Below are 26335 nucleotides of genomic sequence, written 5' to 3'. Positions count from 1 at the left end.
GACTTTGGTACATTAAGTATGGCACTGACAGGAATACAAATAAGAGAATTTCCAAGGATACTAACCCATGGGATTGGAAAAAGACTGACTTCCTCCCACCCCTGGAGAATGGAATACAGGAAAAATCACAAAGAACCCGGTCCTTGGAGATAAATCTGAACTCAACCGATTCAATGAATGACTGGGAGGTTTTTTTTTTTTTTGATGATGTTTGTTTCCAGCTAAGAGGATAAAACATCAAAGTATTCGATGGAGCCTCAGGATGAGGGCTGACTGTGGTGAGGTCAAAAGGGCCCAGATCTCAGGCTCAGAAGATCTGCAGTTCCTCCTAATTCAGCCCCTAAATAGCCAACCCCTTTGGGCCTTAGTTAGATCTGTGAGATGGCAGTATTTTACAGCAGTTAATCTCTAGAAGTCCTTTCTGGCTTAAAACTTTTTTTTTTTTTTTTAAGGACCTAGTACATGCCTGGAGCCCTGGTGGCGCAGTGGTTAAAAGCTTGGCTGCTAAGCAAAAGGTTGGCAGTTCAAATCCACCAGCCACTCCCTGGAAATCATATGGGGCAGTTCTACTCTGTCCTATAGGGTTGCTATAAGTCGGAATTGACTCAAGACAACATGCCTGGAGTCCCTGGGTGGCATAAATTGTTAGGCACTCGGCTACTAACCAAAAGGTTGGTGGTTTGAATCCACCCAGAGGTACCTCGGAAAAAAGTCCCGGTGATCTACTTCCAAGAGGTCCCAGCCATTGGAAAACCTATGTAGTGCAGCTCTGCTCTGAAACACACGGAGTCTCCGTGAGTCAGAACTGACTCGAGAGCAACTGGTTGGTTTTTTTTTTTTTTTTTTTTTAACCATGTTCAAGCACTGTATTCACAAATTATTTAATTTTATCTTCACAATAGTATCTTTGTGGTGAAGGTAATTTACCTCCATGTTTGTCGTAGCCATATCTTCCTTTCAAAGGATGACGTATTGTTGTTATGTCATTAGGTGCCATCCAGTCGATTCTGACTCATAGTGACCCCATGCACAACATAAGGAAATACTGCCTAGTTCCAAGCCATCCTCACAATCGTTGCTATGGTTGAACCTATTGCTGCAGCCACTATGTCAGTCTATCTCCTTGAGGGTCGTCCTCGTTCTCGCTGACCTTCTACTTTACCATGCAAGATGTCCTTCTCCAGGGACTGGTCCCTCCTAATAATATATCCAAAGTACGTGATACAAAGTCTCACCATCCTCGATTCTAAGGAACATTCTGGGTGTACTTCTTCCAAAACAGATTTGTTCATTCTTCTGGCAGTCCATGGTATATTTAATATTCTTCACCAACACCATAATTCAAAGGCATCAATTTTTCTTCTGTCTTCCTTATTCGTTGTCCAGCTTTTGCATCCGTATTAAGCGGATGAAAACACCATGGCTTAGGTAAGGTATACCTTAGTCCTTATGGTAACATCTTTGCTTTTTAACACTTTAAAGAAGTCTTTTACAGCATTTGCCTAATGCAATTCATCCTTTGGTTTCTTGACTGCTGCTTCCATGGGCGTTGATTGTGAATCCAAGTAAAACGAAGTCCTTGACAACTTCAATCTTTTCTCCATTTATCACGATGTTGCTTATTGGACCAGTTGTGAGGATCTTTGTTTTCTTTATGTTGAGGTGTAATTCATACTGAAGGCCATAGTCTTTGATCTTCATCAGTAAGTGCTTCAAGTCTTCTTCACTTTCAGCAAGGGCGTGCCATTTGCATATTGCAGATTGTTAATGAGTCTTCCTCCAATCCTGATGCCATGTTCTTCTTCATATAGTCCAGCTTCTTGGATTATTTGCTCAGCATACAGATTGAATAAATATGGTGAAAGGATACAACCCTGACGCACACCTTCCCTGATTTTAAACCATGCAGAATCCCTGCGTTCTGTTCCAATGACTGCTTCTTGGTATATGTACATGTTCTACATAGGCACAATTAGGTGTTCTGGAATTCCCATTCTTCACAAAGTTATCCATAACTTATTATGATCCACAGAGTTGAATGCCTTAGCATAGTCAATAAAACACAGGTAAACATCTTTTTGGTATTTTATGCTTTCAGTCAAGATTCATCTGACATCAGCAAAGATATCCCTGGTTCTATGTTCTCTTCTGAATCCGGCTTGAATTTCTGGCAGTTCCCTGTCAATGTACTGCTACAACTGCTTTTGAATTATCTTCAGCAAAATTTTACTTGAGTATGATATTAATGATATCATTTGATAATTTCCTCATTCTGTTGTATCACGTCCTTGGAATGGGCACATATATGGATCTCTTCCAGTCAGTTGGCCAGGTAGCCGTCTTCCAAATTTCTTGGCATAGGTGAGTGAACGTTTCCAGTGTTGCATCTGTTTGTTGAAACATCTCAATTGGTATTCCATCAATTCCTGGAGGCTTGTTTTTCTGCCAATGCCTTCATTGTGCATCTTGGACTTCTTTCTTCAATACCATAAGTTCTGGATCATATGCTACCTCCTGAAATGGTTGAATGTCAATCAGTTCTTTTTGGTACAATAACTGTGTATTGCTTCCATTTTCTTTTGATGCTTCCTGAGTCATTCAATATCTTGCCCATACCAAAACCAAACCCAGTGCTGTCCAGTCGATTCTGACTCATAGCAACCCTATAGGACAGAGTAGGACTGCCCCCATAGAGTTTCCAAGGAGCACCTGGCAGAATCGAACTGCCGACCCTTTGGTTAGCAGCTGTAGCACTTAACCACTACACCACCAAGGTTTCCATTTTGCACACAGAATCCTTAAATATAGCAACTCGAGGCTTGATTTTTTTCTTCAGTTCTTTCAGCTTGAGAAATGCTGAGTATATTCTTCCCTTTTTGGTTTTCCAACTCCAGATCATTGCACATTTTATTATAACACTTCACTTTGTCCTCTCAAGCTGCCCTTTGAAATCTTCTCTTCAGCTTTTACTTCATCATTTCTTCCATTCACTTTAGCTACTCTACATTCAAAAGCAAGTTTCAGAGTCTCTTCTGACATCCCTTTTGGTCTTTAACGAGGTAGAGGGGATAATTTATTGGCTATCTTAGCCTACTTTTATATAGTCACTGTCGGTCTAATTCAATCCCAGAAGTGATAGGGGAGAGCACTGTGGAGAGCACTTTGCAGACACAAGAGTAAACTAAAGCATGTGGATAGTCCCGGGTGTTGTTAAACCTTGGCTGTGCAGTAGGGCATCAGGTTCCTCACATGAAACAGTCAAAGACAATCCAACCAAGGTCAGCACAACTGTTATACAGCAAAAGGTGCCAGCTTTTGGAGTAACCCTGGTGGCATAGTGGTTAAGAGCTACGGCTGCTAACCAAAAGGTCTGCAGTTTGAATCCACCAGGTGCTCCTTGGAAACTCTATGGGGCAGTTCTAGTCTGTCCTATAGGGTCGCTATGAGTCGGAATCGACTCGACGGCAGTGGGTTTGGTTTTTTGAGGTTTTATTGGAGAAATATTATCTAACACCAAAATAAATTTATGAAATCACTGAGGATGTTCAGTATTTTTAAGGAATTTTCTTCTGGAAAAATAGAGAGCTGGAAACCAAGATTCAGGATCTCCTTCCCATTGCTCGATTCTGGTATCACCCAAAGAATTTCAGCCTTGGAGACAGAACTTCCTTTGTGATATATTTTTAAAGCCCCCAGATGAAAACAAACTGAACTAAAAGGAAATGTTTTCATTTTGTTGCTTTAAACCCTCATTCAGTTGACTACTGAAACACATGCCTAATCATTGCACATATTTACAGTCATGAAATATTTACAATGCAATGCCAAACACAGATGATATGTAGTACATTTATTTTACAGTTCAGTAAATTCTGGGCACAAAGACTCAAACTGATGTTCTCAAGCAATCATGTCAATGCAAACAAACTTCCCTTAAAAAAATTGTTCTTCCTGGGGAGAATTTGACTTTCATTCTGAAAGATGGTGTTTTTTGGATATGTCTTAGATGACATAAATAAATCTAGCCTGTAGCTCTTTCCTACAGCCTTCAAAGTACATTTTGCCTTGTGGCTGAATCATTTCTGAACAGGTAAGACCGTTCATGCCACTCCTAACAAGTTATAGCTACCCCATAAGGAGCTACATCTAAGCACGTATTTACTAAATGAAATAAAAATTTCTCAGTTGAATTTCCCAGAGTTCAGAACAACTCCCCATGACTGTTTTGATGTCTCACAGGAAGTGCTGGCTATATTGGGGAGTTTGTAGTGCCTTGGAAACCACAAGTATTTGGTAGTACACATGAATTAAAGTGAGACATGCCAGGAGCCTTTTCTTTGTCAGAGGTTGAAACTGTTTTACCATCTACATTTTATTCATTTGCCTCTTTAAATTGTGTTGCCCCTGCAACTTCCTTTTCTCCAGTGGTTCCACAACCATTTTCTTTTCTTTCTTTTCCATGATCACTTTGTGCGATAGGCACTAGAATCAGGTAGTGGGTGCTGAATAAATATTTATTGAATAAACAGAAAATTATTTTTGAAACTTATTCACCGCATGCCAGGTATTATGCTAGGTGCTAGAGATGAAATTGTGAGAAAAACAAATACAGCCTCTTACACTGTGGAGTTTACTGTCTAGTAGGGAAGATAGGCCGCTAGTCAAATCATCACAAAACACATGTTGATTTATAAACACAAGAAGTGCTAAAAAAAAAAAAAAAAAGAGAGAGAGTAGCATGTGTGGTGTAAGGAGCTTATAACAGAAGCTCTGAGCCAATCAGGAATGTTAGGAGCACTTCCTGAGAGGGTAAAGCTTCAGCTGAGATCTGAAAGGTGAGTGGGAAGTGACCAAGTGAAGAGAGAGGAGAGAAGCATGCCAAGCAGAGAGAGTGGCAGGTGCAGAAGCTTCTGGGAAGGAATCTGGAGCAAAGAGATTTAGGGAGAGGGTAGTAACAGATAAGTCTAGAGAAGGAGAGCTATGGAAAGTCATGCAAGCCCTTAATTCCATGTTACAAAAAAAAACAATCAAACCAGTCGCCACTGAGTTGATTCTGACTCATGGCAACCCCACATGTTGCAAAGCAGAACTTTGCTCCATAGGGTTTTCATGGCTGTGACCTTTCAGAAGCAGATCACTAGGCCTTTCTTCCATGGCACCTCTGGGTGGTTTCGAACCTTTCAGTGATTAGCCATGAGCTTAACTGTTTGCACCACCCGGGGACTTCACAGCTCCATGTTACAGGATCTTTAGTCTAAAAGCCACAGAAGTCATTGGAGGATTTTAATGCAGAGGGATGACATGATTCGGTTGGGGTTTCAAAACCAGTGTGAAAATTAATGATACAAAGGGAGGCAGGCAGCAGCAGAACTGCCTGGTCAGAAGTGGGGAATACTAACCAGAGGGTTAATATTATCAACATGCTTTCATTACTGAGCTCTGTGTCCCACTCTGCTAAATTGACAAATTTCTCCCCCAGAGGAATAGTCTACTTGAAATCATCTCCAAGCAGGTCCTTGCCAGGCTCTACTGCCCTTTGGCCTTCAGAGATAATACCTTTGCAACGAAAATAATGAAAAGATCATCAATCTGTGGCCAGACATTTGAAAGGATGGTGCACCTCCTGGTGGTCAGTAATTCATCCAGCTTCAAGGGAGACTACAGCTCAGAGGCCCCCTGGTGGGCATTTCCATAGCAACTGGGAAGCGCCGTTTCACCGTAACCCAGCTCCTGACTGAACTGGCCTGTGATGACCAATACTGCAGGAGGGCCTCAGTCACAATGGACCAGCTGATCGTGTGCCACCTCTTCCCTCTAGGGTTTTTTAATGACAGTGATCTCTCACTGTAACCCCTGAGTTCCTAGTACATATGATGAGACTTCAATCAGTGGGGAAGCTTTTAAATAAGAATCTTACCTACTCTCACACTTAATTATCTTTGTACGGATTACGGGACTAATATTGGAACTGTTGTACAAAGACATTTGAAGAATCTGAGCCTTTATTCTTAATTTCTGTCTTCCTAATTAAGCGGAATAGTCTATATCCTGGGGAAGGATCTTGTTGATTGTCAGATCTGCCATGTTCATGAATCCAAATACAATTTCTTAAGGTCCATCTCTTTTTCCTCTGGTTCTGTGAAAATTACTCAGCTTTTCCTGATTACTGTCCCTCAAAGGGCCATAATATCTTTCTTCTCCAAATCTCCCAAAAATTTTATAGCGTATCTTGCCTTTCATACAATGCCCCCATGCATACACCCTTCCTAAACAATTGAGCATCTCCTATGTGCTGAGGTTTTAGGGGATGCTCCATGTGTTGAGTCCAACACTAACTGACCCCCTGAAGGTCCCTGAGAACCCCTAACTACATCCCAGCCTTCCCACAGCTGTCTGGACAATGTAGAAAAATATGTTTCTCATGTTTGAGGTGCTATTTCCATTGGCTGGGCTGGGTGGTCTTGCAGCAAAGATAATAATAAACATGAATCCAAATTAGCCAACCAAGAGACACTTGGTAGCTGAGAAAATTGTAATCCCAGTATGCAAATGTGTGAAAATCGCTAAAAAGAGCAACAGAAGCGTGTCAGGGACTGTACGTGGAGCTTATTTATTTATGTAAGCAGTTGTTTGCTTTCCTTACAGAACCTTATAAACCAAAACCAAACCAAACCCGTGGCCGACCTTATACTGCTACGAAATTAGAGCCACTTTTATCTTTGTATCTACAGTACCCAAAAGGGTGCCCGGTATGCAGTATAAATACCACAAATATTTGTGGAAACAGATATACCTTGCTACCATGATAAAAGTAAATAATGTTACTAACATTGGGTTACCACTTCCCTAATTATTTTCATGTTAAAAGCATATTTTCAGAAGATAAAACCTAACCTAGGTCTTTATAAATAAAGTAGGCTATTTGGGGTTCTTGGAACCACAGATCGAGGATAGCCCACCCCACCTCTCAGAGCGTATTCGATTCTCTCAGTTCTATTTTCAGTTCATCAAGGGCAGGATCTGGGTCTTGCCAGTATTTCAGTCACCTGGAACAGAAGTGAGCACACAGAAGGAATACATTAAAGAGCTGCTGTTTCTGACCAGTATTATGGGCACAATCTCAAGAGCTGATGAGAGACAGCGCATTCTGTTGCCCCTGCTAAGCCCAGCACCAGGAATGGACTCTATCAGCACCATCCTATCTTATGCCAGGAAGAAGGTGTTCTAGGTCTTCCAAAAGGGCCAAAACAGAGCAGAAAACAAAGAGGATGAATAAAACAGCCGTTTGGCTCTGTCACTTGCAAATTTGATTCCTTATACCCACATCATCACCAAAGGATTGTCAACCATTTGCTGAATGCTCCCTTTATCCCCTCAAGAAATTCAATGGCCATCCTTGAACAGCTGTGGCTATACAGAGTTCATCCTGATATTGAGCTAAAACTCTGTATTCCTGTTGGAAGCTAAAGCAACTTCTTCCTGTTGGAAAAAAATAATACTAATAAGCTCCTAGATGGAGGGACACTTGTCTTCTTTTTCACTGCTTGTAACCTCAGTGCCTCTGGATTAGAACACAGTAGCCCTCAGTAAGTATCTGCTGAATGAATGGATGAACGAGCTCTGCCTCTCAGAGTCACATGGAACAAGTCTGACCCTCCTCCCTCTCAGAAACTGAAGACTCTGACCTGTTCCTACCAGAACTTCTCTCTTAAGACAATTTTGCAAGCTGCTTCATCATCCTGGTCTGTCTTCTCTGACCACTAAAATCAAGATCCTCAAGAGGTTGGATTCTATCTTTCCCCACAACTAAACTAAAGCCCACTGAGGGCAGGGGCCATGTCATAATTATCTCGGCAATTCTCACACTGCCTAGTACTGTATCACTGCATATAGTACGTGTTCAATAAATGCTGATAAATAAAGATGTTGGCCACTCTTCAGGACTGTAGGCTTCCATCATGGCTCAGTTAGATTTCCATGACAAGGTCTCTTCCCTTTTCTTCCTTTCTCTTCTGTCTCTTTCTCCATAGAACTCATCCTCACAGAACCTCTCCCCTCATAGGATCTAATTAGCGTTTGTCATTAATCAGGCAAATAGACAACAAAACACATTTTAACTCACTTTCAAAAGCAAGAATAAAAGGTTACTCTTCTCTCTCTCACATACACACACAAATTTTTTTTCAGTCTGTACAGTGGGAATTATGACCCATGGGAGAAGATCAGAACAATAAATGGGACAAAAAAAGAGACTGCGGCAGCAAGAGCATAGACTCCCTCATTCGTAATGAATTAGATAAAATCTTTGACATACATTCATTTTATATTTACATGAAAGTTATTATTTTACCTTTAAAAAAACGATAACACTTTCTAGAAGGACAATTAATTAGATACAGTGGTATCAAGTGTTTTTAATTAACCCCAGGCACATCTTGCTTTGGGGTTTTTTAAATCTATGATTTAATTGAGTGCTATGTCCCCAGAACTCACAGAGACTAGCTTATGACATCCCTAAGAGAAAGTTATTAGTTGTCTTCATTTTGTAGACGAGGAGCTTGAGGCTTAGAATGTAATCGCAGCTAAGATGTATTGAGCACTCAGACACGCTACTTCATTCGATCTCATGCAGTCCTACGAGGATAAGAAAGCTGAAGCCCAGATGACCTTTCCAAGGTCACTCAGCCAGCTCTAGGAGACCCAGGATTTAAATCCAAGTCACTCTGATGCCAAAGCCTGTGTTCCTGATCACTAGACCACACTGAAGATAGATGAGGAAACAAAGAGAGGTCCCACAACTGGAAAAAGAACCGTTCTGCAGGCAGACGAGGAAACAGACATGACTGCCCCTGCTCAGGGTCCCCACCTACCAGCAGCCAATCCTGGCACCTTCAAGCTTCTGTGCCTCCTCTGCCGAACTGTTCCTGTAATACACGAGGCTGAGTTCTCCCTGCTCTGCATCCTCTCAGCAGTCATCATTCTTGCGGACATGGCCTTAATCTGCACCAATGTACGCACTGCTCTGAGAAAGTCCCTAAGTCATTTACGTGCGCGCATGTGCGTGCACGCGCGCGCACACACGCACGCACGCACGCACATGCGCGGGCATGCGCTCGGTCGTTGACTCAGCTTCACCTTCCCTCAGGGCAGAGAAAGCACCTGGTATGGTTTGCGCAACATCCACCTCAGAGCCTGCTTTGGCACCTGCCCTCAGTAGCATTAAATAGCCCATGACAACCCTCCTGACTTTAAACCACGCAGCATCCCCTTGTGCCGGAACAACTGCCTCTTCATCTATGTAAAGGTTCCTTAAGAGCACAATTAAGCGTTCTGGAATTCCCATTCTTTGCAATATTATCCATAATTTGCTATGATCCACACAGTCGAATTCCTCTGCATAGTCAATAAAACGCAGGTAAACATCCTTCTGGTATTCTCTACTTTCAGCCAGGATCCATCTGACATCAGCAATGATATCCCTGGTTCCATGTCCTCTTCTAAATCCTGCCTGAATTTCTGGCAGTTCCCTGTCGATATACTGCTACAGCCGCTTTTGAGTGCTCTTCAGCAAAATTTTACTTGCATGTGATATTAATGTTATTGTTCGATAATTTCCACATTCAGTTGGATCACCTTTCTTGGGAATAGGCATAAATATGGATCTCTTCCAGTCGGTTGGCCAGCTAGCTGTCTTCCAAATTTCTTGGCATAGACAAGAGAGCACTTCCATCACTGCACCCATTTGTTGAAACATCTCAATTGATATTCCATCAATTCCTGGGGCCTTGTTTTTCGCCAATGCCTTCAGTGCAACTTAGACTTCTTCCTTCAGTACCATTGGTTCCTGATCATATGCCACCTCTTGAAACGGTCGAATGTCGACTAATCCTTTTTGGTATAATGACTCTGTGTACTCTTTCCATCTTCTTTTGGTGCTTCCTGCATCGTTTAATATTTTCCCCACAGAATCCTTCACTATTGCAACTCAAGAACTTGAGTTTTTTCTTCAGTTCTTTCAGCTTGAGAAATGCAGAATGTGTTTTCCCACTTCGGTTTTCTATCTCCAGTTCTTTGCACATGTCATTATAATACTTTAGTTTGTCTTCTCAAGTCACCCTTTGAAAGCTTCTGTTCAGTTCTTTTACTTCATCATTTCTTCCTTTTGCTTTAGCTGCTCAACATTCAAGAGCAAGTTTCAGAGTCTCTTCTAACAACGATTTTGGTCTTTTCTTGCTTTCCCGCCTTTTTAATGACCTCTTCCTTTCTTCATGTATGATGTCCTTGATGTCATTCCACAACTTGTTTGGTCTTAGATCTTTAGTGTTCAATGCATAAAACTATTCTTGAAATGGTCTCTAAATTCAGGTGAGGTATACTAAAGGTCATACTTTGGCTCTCGTGGACTTTTTCTAATTTTCTTTCAGCTTCAACTTGAACTTGCATATGAGCAACTGATGGTCTGTTCCACAGTCAGCCCCTGGCCTTGTTCTGACTGACAATATTGAGCTTTTCTATCTTCTCTTTCCACAGATGTAATCGATTTGATTCCTCTGTATTCCATCTGGTGAGGTCCATGTGTATATCGCTGTTTATGTTGGTGAAAAAAGGTATTTGCAATGAAGAAGTTGTTGGTCTTGCAAAATTCAATCATGCGATCTCCGACATTGTTCCCATCACCAAGATTGTATTTTCCAGCTACCGATCTTTCTTCTTCATTTCCAACTTCCACATTCCAATCACCAGTAATTATCAACGTGTCCTGATTGCATGTTTGGTCAATTTCAGACTGCAGCAGCTGAGAAAAATTTTCAATTTCTTCATCTTTGACCTTAGTGGTTGGTGCGTAATTTTGAATAATAGTAGCATTAACTGGTCTTCCTTGAAGGCGTATGGACATTATCCTATCACTGACAGCATTGTACTTCAGGATAGATCTCAAAATGTTCTTTTTGATGACAAATAGCAATGCCATTCCTCTTCACGTTGTCATTCCCAGCAGAGTAGACCATATGATTGTCCAATTCAAAATGGCCAATACCAGTCCATTTCAGCTCACTAATGCCTAGGATATTGATGTTTATGTGTTCCATTTCATTTTTGACAATTTCCCATTTTCCTAGATTCATACTTTGCACATTCCAGTTTCCGATTATTAACAGCTGTTTGCAGCTGTTTCTTCTCACTGTGAGCCATGCCACATCAGCAAATGAAGGTCCTGAAAGCTTGACTCTATCCATGTCAGTAAGGTCAACTCTACTTTGAGGAGGCAGCTCTTCCCCAGTCGTCTTTAGAGTGCCTTCCAACATGGGGGCTCATCTTCCAGCACTATATCAGACAATGTTCTGCTGCTATTCATAAGGTTTTCATTGGCTAATGCTTTTCAGAAGTAGACTGCCGGGTCCTTCTTCCTAGTCTGTCTTAATCTGGAAGCTCAGCTGAAACCTGACCGCCATGGGTGACCCTGCTGGTATCTGAATAACAGTGGCATAGCTTCCAGCATCACAGCAACATTCAAGCCCCATAGTACGACAAACTGACAGACACGTGGGCACCAGGGTTGTATTCTTTCACCATACCTATTCCATATGTATGCTAAACAAATAGTCCGAGAAGCTAGACTATATGAAGAAGAATGGGGCATCAGGATTGGTGGAAGACTTATTAAAAACCTATGATATGCATATGACACAACCTTGCTTGCTGAAAGTGAGAATGACTTGAAGCACTTACTGATGAAGATCAAAGACCACAGCCTTCCTTATGGATTATACCTCAAAATAAAGAAAACAAAAATCCTCACAACTGGACCAATAAACAACATCATGATAAACGGAGGAAAGATTGAAGTTGTCAAGGATTTCATTTTACTTGGATTCACAATCTACACCCATGCAAGCAGCAGTCAAGAAATCTGAAGACTCATTAAAAAATTGCATTGGGCAAATTTGCTGCAAAGGACCTATTTAAAATGTAGAAAAGCAAAGATACCACCTTGAAGACTAAGGTTCACCTGACCCAAGCCATGGTATTTTCAATGTAAATCATATGCATGCGAAAGCTGGACAATGAATAAGGAAGACCCAAGGAGAATTGATGCCTTTGAATTGTGGTGTTGGTGAAGAATATTGAAGCAAGGGTGGCAAGACTGCGTCTTATATACTTTGGACATGTTGTCAGGAGGGATCGGTCCCTGAAGAAGGACATCATGCTTGGTAAAGTACAGGGTCAGTGGAAAAGAGGAAGACCCTCAAGGAGATGCAGTGACACAGTGGCTGCACAATTGGCTCAAGGATAACAACGATTGGGATCATGGTGCAGGACAGGGCAGTGTTTCGTTCTGTGGTACATACAGTCGCTGTGTGTTGGAACTGGCTCAACCATGCCTAACAACAACAACTCTCCTGTCCTGGACATGCCAAGGGAGACTGCCATGGCTAATGACAATGGCCAGGAGACAGACACGAGAACAGTGGCAGGTGCAGTGTTTGTGAATAAATTACCTTCAAAATAGAGGGTAGAAAGTCGGAATCCACTCCTAGACAACTGGTTTTAACCCCATGGATTAGCCTCGTCTGAGTTCGTCCTCTCTCAAAGTGGATTGATTCCTAGAACGTACCATATTTTGCATCTGGTTTCTTCCACTCAGCATTATGTTTGAGATTCACTCATGGTGGTATGTGTAATCATCATGTTTACAGCAATACATTCCAAAAACGTGAAAATGAAGGCAATACAATGAAGCTTTCATCAAGCTGAATGTATTTAAATTAAACAAATGATTGCCCTTTATTCTGAGATAATGTTCTTCCATCTATTTTGCAATTAAAATGTTGCTTTTTAAAATCTCCCTACAGAGCCCTGGTGGCATAGTGGTTAAGAGCTACAGCTGCTAACCTAGAGGTCAGCAGCTCAAACCCATCAGCCGCTCCTTGGAAACCCTACGCGGCAATTCTACTCTGTCCTATAGGGTCTCTATGAGTCGGAATTGACTCAATGGCAATGGCTTTTTTTGTTTTGTTTGTTTGGCTGGTTAGTTTAATTTTTTTTTCGTTTGTTCATTTTTAGTTTTGGGGGAGTTTGTTTTTTTTGTCTGGGGTTTTTTTTGTTGTCACTAGCAAATTCAGTTCGTGAATTATGTTGTCTCAAAATTTGGCTGGGCAGGGAATTCACCAAATATGGACCCCTTTGGTCTAAATAGGGAACCCTGGTGGTACAGTGGTTAAGTGCTACAGCTGCTAACCAAGAGGTCTGCAGTTTGAATCCACCAGGTGCTCCTTGGGAACGCTATGGAGCAGTTCTACTCTGTCCTATAGGGTCGCTATGAGTCAGAATCGACTCAATGGTGATGGGTTTGGTTTTTTGGTTTTTTGTCTGAATATAGGTCCTTTTGGTCTAAATGGAAACCCTGGTGGCATAGTAAGATCTATGGCTGCTAACCAAGAGGTCGGCAGTTCAAATTCACCAGGTGCTCCTTGGAAACCCTATAGGGCAGCTCTACTCTGTCCTTTAGGGTTGCTATGAGTCGGAATCAACTTGACGGCAATGGGTTTGGTTTAGTCTAAATAGGGGAGGAGCCCTGGTGGCACAAATCGACTCTAAGGCTACAGGTTTGGTTTTGGCTTTACTTTAGTCTAAATGGCCTCTAGGGTTCAAGGCACTGTGATTTACTGCACCCAGCTTGAGCTTTGAGCTTCCTGATTAAAGCCCCTGAAGGCCAGAGACTCTCAGTGGTAGCTGCAGACATCACAGGAATAACGTTCTTGATTTTCTTGAGAGGGAATATGGAGGGGAGAGTTGTTGAGGGCTTGTAGCCCCTGCACACTGCACCTAAACAGTGACAGTAAACAATACTTTCAACTTTCTTCTAAAACAGACCAGATGAGCTTTTGTTAAAAAAAAAAAAAAAAAGCTTTTGTTAGGCAGCCAAAAATCCAGGAGGGGGGACCATATTACCCACTTACTGGACAGGACAAGAAAACAGAGCAAGATAGAGAGAACCAAGCGCAGGGCTGTGTTTTCCACTCAGGCCTGTGGAATTCTAGGAAGAAGGGCTGTAGACTGTGGTCTTTAAGGAGGTCCTCAAAGCCATAGGCAGAACCTTGAAGAAAATGCAGGGGCTCATGGCAGGCACGCAATTAAAAAAAAAACCAAAGGTTTTTGCACTAACTTCCCTGGCAGAGGGATAGGAAAATTCACTCTGGAAAGGGGGAAAAAACAACATGTGCTGTTGCAAACAAGACTGTTGTGGTGGATTTTGAATCTGTCTGCAATATCATCCATCCAACGTGAGTACCTGTGGAGGAACCTTGGAAGAAAAATCACATGTGGTCTCATTCCCTGCCCTGGGAGGAGCCAAGGAAGAAACAGACACACAGAGAATAAAGAAAAGAAAGAGGGCCCCAGTGTACCCAGTTCTTACGGAATAATTGCCTGGTAAGAGAATGGAACTGTAATGGAATATTCCATCATGATCTATTCGAGGAGAAGAGAGTTGTGTGTTCAGGACAACTCAGAACTCCCTTCCGCAGGGGTGCTGAGTTACATATGCAGCTGAATCTCCTGTGGGGCAATCCATTATAGGACAATGTACTCGAAACCAAATCAATCTGAAGCTATGTCATGCATCACTAGTTTGCAAAAGGATGCAGCAAGAATTCCTTTTAGTAGGTATCATCCTGGTCCTTTTGACATAGGATTCTTCATAAACATAACCTTTTAAAATCTTTATATATTGCTTAAAAAGAAATACAGCAAAACCTGCAAATGCTGGAACCTGTATAAAGTAGAAACCTGTTAAAGAAGGAAAACACAAATATTTTCCACTAAAATGAGCGATAAAAGAGTGGTAAGACTGTACCCTATCAGAGATGAAAAACTTCTTCAAGATCCAGGAAAACGAGGCAATCCCATTGAGTTCCGGCTCTCACAGGATTCACTGTATATGCTAGCATCTTGCAGTTGTTTCTACAGGGGACAGTTTTTGTTTGGTTTGGCTTTAGATATCCAGCATTCAACACCCACCATTTCATTTCTGTTAGCACCTCCATCTCCTGATTGGGAGAATCCCCCAACCTGTGACTGCTTGGTAGTCCCCACCAGATAGTACTGCCTCATCTACTTGTGAAAGTCAAGGAGACCACAGAGTTTCTCCACCACCCCCTTAGGCAGGCCAGTGACCCAGGTTTGGCCAGTCAGATGCTTATTCCTGGGACTTTGTATCTTGGCCAAGTGATTCCAAGTAGAGGGAATGTTTGAAGGGCAAATTCAGCAGTGACAGTAGCCTTTTGACAGCAACTAGTCCTGATGCTCCAACACCAAGATTACCAATGTTGTTGTTGTTGTTAGTTACTTAGTTAGCTGCTGTCAAGTCGGCTCTGACCCACCTTCATAGTTGTTAGTGTGTTTGAGTCCATAGACCACGAGTAACCTCCCATAAATCCCTTCCCCTCCCACCTTTTTTTTTCCCCTAAATATCAGCAGAGTTGGTCTCTTATGTTTGCAAATGAGGGCCCAGCTGGTAAAGTTTTTATCACGTGTGTAATGTGTCCAACCACATGTCTGTGCAATAAACTACCTCCAATTCATTGCAGGTTCTTCAGTGGTAAAATCAAACCAAAACCCACTGCTGTCGAGTCGATTCCGACTCATAGCAACCCTATAGGACAGAGTAGAACTGCCCCATAGAGTATCCAAGGAGCACCAGGAGGATTCGAACTGCCGACCTCTTGGTTAGCAGCTGGAGCACTTAACCACTACGCCACCAGGGTTTCCTCTCTTCAATGGTAGAGACCACATTTTCTATCATCTCTTTCTATTCTACCAGTAAAACTAGATGTTCAAGAAGAGCTGGGTGACACTAACTGATATTGACCAAAGATAGGGAAAGAGATTAGATGACCTCACAAGTCAATATATCAATCAATGAAGTTCACTGAGAAGAGGCCAAACAGAAGCATCTTAAAATCTCCTAGAGCGGATTTGGTTTTAAATAATATAAGAAGTCAATGTACAAAAGTACAAGAATATAAATAACTACTCTACATGTATACGTCATGAGATATTATGTCTTAGGTGTTTAATTTTGAAGTCACGCTGAACATTATGTTTTAATCAATGAACCTTGCTTCACAGGCAATGAGCAGCATTTCTGTTAATTAGCATCAGGTCTAGCTCTTACACATATGTCCTCTAATTCTGCACTCACACGTTGGGGTGGGGGGTGGGCAATAGACACCTCTCTTTCATTTTACCCACATGGGCTTTGTTCACCCACTGTTACCTCACCTTTTGTCCCCTCCTTGGCAAAGGACACCTGGAACACGTACACTTGCATCTGTAGATGTTATTCCTTGGCCCATGATCATGGGAAATGCGTTTGCCTTCATAACAGAATCACCAGTAGTCCCGCCCCCACGCATACACCTTTCCAGGCCCTCCTACCACATCCAGCTTATGCAGGGAATATAACAAATCTGCAAATGGCCATTGCCTACCCAGGATCAGCCTGTGCTGGGGGAGGCAACAGAGCCTCTCAGATAGGGGCAAAGTTTCTGGAGTCGGGCCGCTTCAGTGAGACCCCTGGCTCCATCACTCACAACTGTGCAACCTTGAGTAAGGCATTTGACTTCTTTCAGCTTTGGTTTCTTTGCATGTAAAATTGGACTACTAATAGTACCCATCTCATAGCGTTGTTGGGAGGATTAAATGAAGCAACGAGTACATAGCACTTAGAAGAGGGGCTGGCACTTAAGAAGTACACAGTAAAATAGGTGTTTGCTATGGCTCTGCCTTCAAGGAGGCATCTGAAGAGACCTTTCTGCCAGTCTTCACAGCAATCCCATAGACTCAAGTGTTCCTCATCATCAGCAGTGTCGCCCTGTTTTTTCTACAGGTGATCCCCCTTCCTTACCAGATACTCTTTGAACAAGGTTCCCAGGCCCAGTGATGGGCTCTACTGATTCATCCACGCCCTCTCTTCCCTGGCTGCCACCAAACCCAGCAGTGCAGAGGGGTAGGCAGTGTGTTTGCTGACTCCACTGGGAAGAGAAGGGTGACTGGCAGGATTGGAAATCTTAACCTAAACATGATCAGCGGTGCAGCAGCAAGACAAAAACGCAGCGACAGAGCAGTGCTGGAGAGTGAGGACAGGCGGGGGTCCAGGCTGCTGGCAAAAAGGGGAGTGTCCCATCATCCATGAAGGAACATGGGGGTCTGTAGTCTGGGGGTGAAGAGAACAGAAATTTCCAGGTAAAAAGTCGGCCTCAATCAAGCTAGGGCATTCCAGGCCCCAGGAATGCAAAGAAAGGGGAAAATGGGAGAACGGGAACTAACATTGAGTGAATGACTATTTTGTACAAGATCGTTTCATACCTATTGTTTTCAATCTTCACTATACCCTGTTATTGCTGTTAGGTGCTATCGAGTCAGCTCTGACTCGCAGAGACCTTATATATAATACAACAAAACATCACCCAGCCCTGCACCATCTTCACCATCATTGGTAAGATTGAGTGCACTGTTTTAGCTACTGTGTCCATCTCTCTCATTGAGGGATTCCCTCATTTTCACTGACCCTCTACTTTACCAAACATTGTGTTCTTTTCTAGCAATTGGTCACTAAACCCTACAAGGCACCATTATTAACCACTCCCATCTGTTTGAAGAAAGGAAAAAATGTGGATCGAAGAAGCCAGAGAACCAAGCCAAGGCCACATACCTCTAAGTGATGAAGAAAGGATTTGGGCCCAGGTCTTGGTGACTCCAAAGCCCGTGCTCACTCTATCCTACCAAGCTAGCACCTCTGCCCTCCCAAGGAGCCACCAGGGGGTCAGGCAGGAAACCAAAGCTGGATCTCAGGCAGTGAGGATAATTTTTGGAAGTGGGCACAAGAGAGAAACAGGACTAGTAAACAGGGGACTCCGAATCAGCTCAGCACTCAGCTTGACAGGGGATAGCAATGGTCCTGGAGTCTGGGGAGGGGCTGGCTCTGAAGGTGGGGGATAAAGGAGCTCAGTTTTGGATTGAAGGGATGGGGAGGGGGAGAAAAAGCCAGGACACCATGACAACAAGACTAAAGATAAAGGTATTGGTTGTGATCATGGAGAAAAGAAAATCCACTAGCTCTCTTGGGGACTCAACAAAGGATTTTGATCTTATTGGTGCTGAGCTCCCAACCACTGAGCTAACCAGACTACCTGAGGCTGCACAGAATACAGCATGTGAAGGGGGCAGAAGAAGATTCTGGGGTCAGACTGACTATAAACCACTAGTGATGTAACAGCACAAACACTTTGTTTAAATAGGAAACAGCATAATGGAAGGGAACACTTAGTCCTCTCCTTTTTATCTCAGCGAATAGAGCTGAGTCAGGTTTCACCGTATAAGACAAAATGGGTAAAGTCAGGGGAAAGACACAAAGTGCCACAAAGGAAGAGTCCCTGAGGACAAAGGAAAGGAGGTTGAGATTGTTGACGGTGCAGATGAAGAGGCTGTCAAGCGAGGCTGTGACAACTTTCTAGGGTGGTGAGCGGTCTTACGCAGGGGTCATGAGTGGGCCTTTCTCCTTACTAAAATGAGCTCGCACAGCAGGCCAGGGATGTGCCAACGGATCAGAGCACTGGGACCCAACCAGGAGAGACCCTAGACTGGTTTCATAGAAGTCACCTGCCTGTTCCACTTCCATCATAAACTCGCCAGTACTGTAGTCACATTCAGACATCACTATTAGAGCATTATCTTTCCGTTCCCATCACCCCAGCTGAGCCAGCACTCCAGTCCATCTTTGTTAAATGAACGTTACCTGCATTCTTGCCTACAGTCATGGGCTGGGTTCCAACCTCTTGAGGACAGCCGAGTGGCAGCCACGTGCCAGCCTCCATATCAGTGTAAGAGAGTTAGTGAGGGTCTTCCCCAGTAGTTACTTGAGATCTACCCCAGAGCTCACAGTGTACCTCAACCCACTTCCTAGGTCATCCGGCGATCATCCCTCTCGCCATAGGACCACACTGCCACCTGCTGGCAGAACACGGAGGAGGGCCTCAGATGCAGCTTTAAGATAAGCCGCGTGCTTACCTTGCATGTTGGATAGTCTGCCCCCGCCCACCTAACCTTTGGCAGGCGACACTGGTAGCTGGAGAAAGCTCAGGCTCCACTCCTTGTGATTCCCCAAGCATCTCCCGGGACTTATTCTCTTTTTTGAAACTCTTATTATTCAGAAACATGTGCCCTGCACCACACTACCCACAGGCAAAAGGAAAGTGTGCAGGGGTGGTAGAGAGAATCAGGTCACCTTCTATTGCAGGCTCACGCATTCTCCAAGGGGTTCCACTACAGCCCCTGGTCACACCACCTGAGAAGCCTCTGTTCTCTACCACGAGGGTTGTTGTATGTTGGCCTTACATGTTAGCTACTCAGAAATGAGAATGCAACTTAGAGCCATGATGTCTTGTGTGAAACCTTCTTTTGAAACCTTCTGGAGAGATCAAGAAAGCGCCAGCATCAAAAGTGTCTCATTTTAAATAGGAGAATTATAAGGTATGTGAATTATATCTCAAGGAAGCTGCTGCTTTTTTAGAACACATTTTGGTTTGGAAGACACGGACGTACATACAGTGCTGGCGTTCAGGGAGACCCCTCACAAGAGCTTCTGGTTCAGTCCTCACAACCACCCTAAGAGGAGATTCTACCTCCCACTAGCTTTAAACAAGGAGAAACTGAGGCTCACAGAAGCTCACAGCTAGTTCATGGTGCCATCTGCCTCAGAATATGTGTTCCTAACCACGATAGCCTTTCACGAGTTACTTATATAATGGAAAAATAAAATTTTCCTTACTAAAAAAACAAACTTTCCCTTTTGATTTAAAAAAGTAATGACATAGGCAGCAACCAAGATGTCCTTCAATAAGCGAATGGATAAACAAACTGTGGTACATCTACACAATGGAATATCATTCAGTAATAAAACTAAATGAGCTATCAAGTCACAAATAGACGTGGATTAGTATTGTCTCAGTCATCTAGTGCTGCTAGAAGAGAAATACCACAAGTGAATGGCTTTAACAAAGAGAAATTTATTTTCTCACAGTCTAGTAGGCTAAACGTCTAAATTCAGGGCGTCGGCTCCAGGGGAAGGCTTTCTCTTTCTGACGGCTCTGGAGGAAAGTCCTTCTCATCAATCTTCCCCTGGGCTAGGAGATTCTCTGAGCAAGAACCCCAGGTCCAAAGGACACACTCTGCTCTGGATGCTTGCTTTCCCTGGGGCCACACCCCAGGGAAACTCCGTTTATGTTGGATCAGGGATATGACCTGGTAAGGGTGTTACAATCCCACCCTAACCTTCTTTAACATAAAATTACAATCACAAATAGGGACAACCACCGAATACTGGGAATCATGGCCTAACCAAGTTAAAACACAAGTTTTGGGGGGTTATAATTCAATCCATGACAAGTATGAATCTTACGTGCTTACTGCTAAGTCAAAGGAGACAGCCTGAAAAGGTTACATACTATATGAGTCCAATATATGACATCCTGCAAAAGGTAAAACTATAGAGATAGTAAAAAATCAGTGGTTTCCAGGAGCTTAGGGGAGGCCACGGAGGTTTGAATAGGAAAGACACAGGGAATTTTTTAAACTCTTCTGTATAACACTGTAATTGTGAATACATGACACTATGAGTTTGCCAAAACCCACTGAATTTACAGCACAAAGAGTAAAACTTAATGAATGCAAAAGCTGAAAAAGTATTTAGGAGATCAGAGGAATCCCACAATAGAACACAGAAAGTGACAAAACAACCCAACTGTATTACAAATGTGTGAAGGGGCATGGGGGAGAGAGGTGCCGACCCATGTAACTTTGGAAATGGAGGCTGCAAAACGAAAGACAAAGGAATTGCACATAAGCACAGTATTCGAGTTGGTAAGTTCTTTCCCACGCTGGTAGGTGGTAAAGGGTAACAATCCTGATGCTGCTATACATGTACGCCAGCACTGAACAATTAAATACATGGATGGTGGGTGGTCGGGGGTTATAGATAAGCAAGGGGAAGAAGCTAGGATGATCTGTGCGGTAATGGATTCGAGCTGGAGATTTCAATATGAACACATGGTTAGCTTAATATAGACACAGATGGTTATGTATATATTTGTAGATATATATATAAGTGTGTATATGAGTTTAAACACATACATTTCCTTGCTTTGTCAGCTAAGAGGGCCTAAACACAGTAACACCAAGCAGGTCCAAGCAGGAAGTTGTGGGTTTCAGTGGCAATGAGCACACTAGTGCCCAGATCGTTGTTTCTAATACAATTCTTCAATAACAGGATTTGGGCCCCTTGGAGAAATGGCTGATTCCAGGACTGGGACAAGAAATACACAAGATGAACATCTTGTAGCGCCAGAAACTGAGTGTTAAAAAAAAAAAAAAAAAAAACACGATGAGGGTATCAAAGGGATACAGGTGTCAACTGAAAGAACTCCCAGTAGCCACAGCTGGGACAATTTGAGCCACAAAATAGTGTTCATTATAACCCAAAGTCAGTGTGGGCCTTCAAACTGTATTTCAGTTTCCTCATGCAGTCCCTTCCAACTTTAAAATGTGTGTGTATGTGTGTGTGTGTTTAGGGTCCACTTGGACAAGTAGAACACAAAGCATTCTGGCTTAAGAAAGCCAACCCTGTGACCCTCCATTATCCTGCCCTCCTCCCTACCCATCGCCTCTCAGAAGCCAGCACAGCTACGGCTGTTGCTTGAAACGTCACAAAGTGCTTCATGTTGCGTCTTCATGTCATTGCTGGTATAAGTCCCCCAGCTGTTGGGAAACACCAAGGTCAGAACCTCTCTTACGGCTGAGTACAACACTGATTCCTTTCACAACTGCCCGCTCCTAATTCTGATTAATCTGATGAGAAATGATCGATCGTCGCTCCGCTGGAGAAGTGCCGGGGAACCGGGTTCTGGGGGCAGGCTTCTCTCACTGGCACCACTCATCTGATGAGAAATGATCGATCGTCCCTCCGCTGGAGAAGTGCCAGGAGCCGGGTTCTGGGGGCAGGCTTCTCTCCCTGGCACCACTGTCATGGATGGAGATGTTACCAGAGGGTAGACAAGCTTCCCTGAAGTCCATCCTTGGGGTGTTCAAGGCTAGGACCCCCATATCTGTATCCTTCTTACATGCTCACTACCTAGTACATAAAACCTCATGATGGGATGTAGTGAGCGAGACAAAGAAACGAGATCAGCTTCCCTGGAGTTACTCTATAAATTTAGCATACTACCCACCCTCCCCCCCCCAAAAAACACTTTTTTTAATCCTTTATTTTAAAATGAAAAGAAGTGATTGTTTTGATCCACACTTTTATCTCCCTATTTTCCCTCTGGCACATCAGTTTGATCCTGGTCCTCACTCTTCACAGGGCCACCTCATCTACTTTAGGGTCTCTTGGACACGGCAACGCAGGTCTAAGCGAGCAGCTCTGGGCATCATGCACCTGGAAACTTTGCTTCTTAGGCGTGAGCCAATTAAATCAAAGTTTCCTCTGAGGCTGCTTGGGAAGTGACAGGCTCAACAGCCTGATGAACAAACAGTGGAGTTGCCGTCACACTTGAGTTACGGTCTGTTTAAACTCCAAATCAGCTTCAACTCACGCAAGGAGGATATCACAGAGGAGACTGAGTCCTGACGGAGATTGTCATCCGACTTTTAGAGGGATGATAGATGAAAAACATGGTTAATATGTTCTATCATTTGAGGAAAAACTTCTCCTTTTCAGCCCAATCTTACAGAGCATAAGTATGAGCAAGTGTGGACCAATGGTATTCAAAAATCAATCTGTGGTGGATCAAAATATATGCTGCTGTTGTAAGGCACTGCTCCTATGCTTTATTGGCCTTGTTACAAATACAACCTGAGAACCGACCATGTATTTTGCTTTCACTCACGTAGCAGGTTGGAATCAATGATCCTTAAAAGAAAAAAAGGAAGTAGGGGAACCTTGGCTAAGATGTTTAAAAAAAAAAATCAAACATCGAGTTGATTCCAACTCATAGCAACTCTATAGGACAGAGTATAACTGCCCCATAGGGTTTCCAAGGAGCACCTGGTAGATTTGAACTGCCAACCTTTTGGTTAGCAGTCTGAGCTCTTAACTATTCTGCCACGAGGCTCTAAGTTGTTGTTAGGCACGGTCAGTGTAGGCTCACCCTGTTCGTTAAGATTTTCTTAGCTGCCACCCTGGTTCTGAATGGTAAACAAAGATTGGTTCATTTCATTTTCTGCTACCCAAGTTGGGGAAAGTAATGAATATTGCCCACCACACTTGGGTGAAGGGCCAAAGTATGCTTGTACTTATCCCTCTTTCCAGACCATTCAAATTAAAGTTTTAATTTTAAGTCTCAATGAGACTAGTTTAAAAAAGAACATAGCCACACAATGGAATAGTCTACAGTCATTAAAAATAGATTTATATGTACCAATACGGAAAAATAACTTGGCTATATTACCAAACTAAAAAAGCCAATTGTATAGGTGTACAATGACTCAATGTGTGCATGTATATTCCTTTACATATACACACATACTCATTCTATATGTTACTGAATACAAAGAAAGAAATCGGCAAAAATTATATAGCAAGTAATAGTGGTTACATCTAAGAGGTATCTTTATACTGGATTCCAAAAGAAGCAGACCCTATGACCAGGATCTGAGTGTAGTTTATTGGGAGATGAACCCAGGAAGCACCAGTAGGCAAGTGGGGAAGTGAGACACAGGGCAAGGTATCATGGTGGGCAACTCGTGCTCAACCCCACTGGGAAACCCAAGAAGATAACACAGAACATGCCTCAGGTATCCCAGCCACAGGATGAAGAAGTCTATTTTCCCATTCCCAACCATCATGGTCTCAGGTCACAGGGACATTAGCCCTCCCCACCCTTTGGGCTTCCCCCATGTGTGCAAGTCAAGAGAAAACCCACTAGGGTGCAAGTAAGGAACAATGAGAGCTGTGGCAATGAGGGAGGTGCCTACAGCATCTGCTATATGTTGGATTATGGAAGATTGCATTTGCGACATTTTTATATGCTTTTTTGACATATAAGTTTTAAAATCAGAAGCAAACTGAGATAAGAAAAATACTCACCAAAATAATAGATTTTCTAAAGAAAAAAAAAGTTTGCAATTAAGCCAGAAAGAGTAGGGAGGCCAGGGATCTCTCCTGAGAGAGGGGCCTTCCACCTAAAAGACATCTACCAGAGTCCCCAGCACCGAAGATCAGCTTGCCTGACAGGCAGGGGAGCAGCAGGATGCAGAAAGAGGCAAGTGAACAGGGCAGAGTTCTGACATGTTTATTCACAGATCATAAATAGTCTCATGGGCATGAAGGTGATCATGAGTGATGCACTAGCACCTGGAGCCTGACCATCGCACAGCGCTCCATTCCACGTCACTGGCCGGGGACTCCCTGTGGCTGCACGGGGCGCCGCCCGACCGAGTGCTCAACTTTGTGGGCCCCCGCTTCTGGTGTAGCAATTTTATTCTTGGCTTGTTCTCAACAATTAAAAAAATCATAAGACCAAATGTTTGCAAGAAAATATCAAAGAAGGTAAGAAGGTTTTCAATTCTTAAGAGTCTAAAAGTAAAAAGGGGATGCAGGGAGGAAGGAGAGGAGAGGAGAACGATGGCCAGGGTCTGCCACATTTCTCCCTTTCCCCAGAGGTTTTTACAAAGACAAAACGAGGGAGGTATTAATGCTGTCTGGAGATGGGCTGAGTCTCCCTGATGAGCCACTCGAGGGCCTCCTGGCGGCCCTGCTTCTGCAGCTCCTTCCCAATCACGTCTCTGCAGGTCAGGTGGTAATTGTTGAGCCAGTCACACTGCAGGGGGAGAAGGACAGACAGCATTCACCCTAACAGCTTCACCAAAAGGCGACCCGGGCATGAGCAAGGGGTCCCAGGGCTGAAGTCACAAGTTGAGAGTAAGGTGCACAAAACCCCTTCTCCTTCCTCATGGGCAAGTGACTTTCTTGTATTCCATTCCTCTGGAGACCTGAGAAAGAGGCCTGTTGGCTGGGTGACAGGCTATTATCACTTGTGGTGAAAATGCTCCCTGGTTAGTCTACTGCATGTGCACTGGGAACCACTGTGAGGGAACCATAAATATCTGGTGACAAGCCATGGCTTTAGGCTTCCCTGAGTGAGGAAAACTAAACCCATTGCCATAAAGTCAATTCCAACTCATAGCGACCCTATAGGACAGAGTAGAACTGCCCCATAGAGTTTCCAAGGAGTGCCTGGCAGATTTGAATTGCCATCCTTTAGGTTAGCAGCCGTACCACTTAACCACTATGCCACCTGAGTGAGAAGTAACTGGTAACTAGGTGCTCCTTTTGATAGGAATCCTGGAGCCATACCCACAGGCCACTACAAGACAGCCTGGTTCCAACTGGTCCCGACTGGGCAGAGTGTCTCTCAGTCAGGAGCTCCTACACCCACCCAGATGGGCTCATTCCGTTACACCTGAGCTACCTCTTGGGAAGGTGGCCAGGGGAGAGGGGAACGCCTGAAGAACAACCCCTGGACTAGGGTGAAAACTCTTGCTAAGAGACAGACCTGAAACTGTCCTGCCAACACACTGAGTTTCCTGTCCTGTATATGCTGACAAAGTGGAATAAACTAAGATCAGCCAAGCCCATGTGGCTCTTGTGCGTATGGTTGTCTAGCTGAACTCAAAACCTTTGGTGGTCAAGGACTGTGGTGCTGCAGAGTGGTGCTGGGTGTAGCGTGACTTTCCGACCCTCAACCAAATGTGGTCACATCAGGAAACAAAAGGATAAAGAAGGAGGTGCTGACTAGACTTGCTGCCTGGGTGGGGGCTGACCCTTCTATGACCTGATGGTAAAAGCTCTATGCAGCAGTGAAAGGGTTAAATCCTCCCCTTAATGAGAGGAGGAGGAGACGACATCTAGAGAGAAGCAAGTTTTACCAAGAGGATAACAACCTACTCTCTTCGTGTTGCCCATGAAGCAGACCTGATCAGATACCCAGGCTGCAGTGAAGGTGGCAAGAACAATACCACCACTGGTTTGACTGTTGCAAATGAGCCAAATACCATTTGGGGAGGCAGTGGCATTACAAAAACACTGGCTTTGGGGACAACAGTTCGGATCAGGCCCTGAAGTCTGGCTGAGGGGTCAAGCCTATGAGAGATTGAAAGCAGAGAGATGGTAGTACTGACGATTGGCTCTGACCCCACCAGGGCTTCAATCTAATGATAGCCTACTAGCCCCTGCCTGGAGATAGGGGAGAGATGGGATGGTGTCAAAAGCAGACAA

At 43.6% G+C, this 26335-nt stretch overlaps 1 protein-coding gene across 3 annotated transcripts in view; it reads right to left on the bottom strand.

Annotated features, from left to right (window-relative positions):
- Positions 1-24633: 24633 nt before the first annotated feature.
- Positions 24634-26335, bottom strand: part of XPNPEP1 (X-prolyl aminopeptidase 1) — a 66368-nt gene continuing 64666 nt past the window's right edge. For all 3 annotated transcript variants that reach the window (XM_023546748.2, XM_064269341.1, XM_064269342.1), the window contains one exon: positions 24634-24878. In XM_023546748.2, coding sequence (XP_023402516.2) covers positions 24750-24878 — 129 coding nt within the window. In that variant the 3' untranslated portion in view covers positions 24634-24749. The remainder of the gene's footprint in view (positions 24879-26335) is intronic.

This window comes from Loxodonta africana, chromosome 16 (assembly GCF_030014295.1).
Source record: "Loxodonta africana isolate mLoxAfr1 chromosome 16, mLoxAfr1.hap2, whole genome shotgun sequence".
Lineage (NCBI taxonomy): Eukaryota > Metazoa > Chordata > Mammalia > Proboscidea > Elephantidae > Loxodonta > Loxodonta africana.
This window is presented reverse-complemented; position numbering and strand designations above follow the sequence as displayed.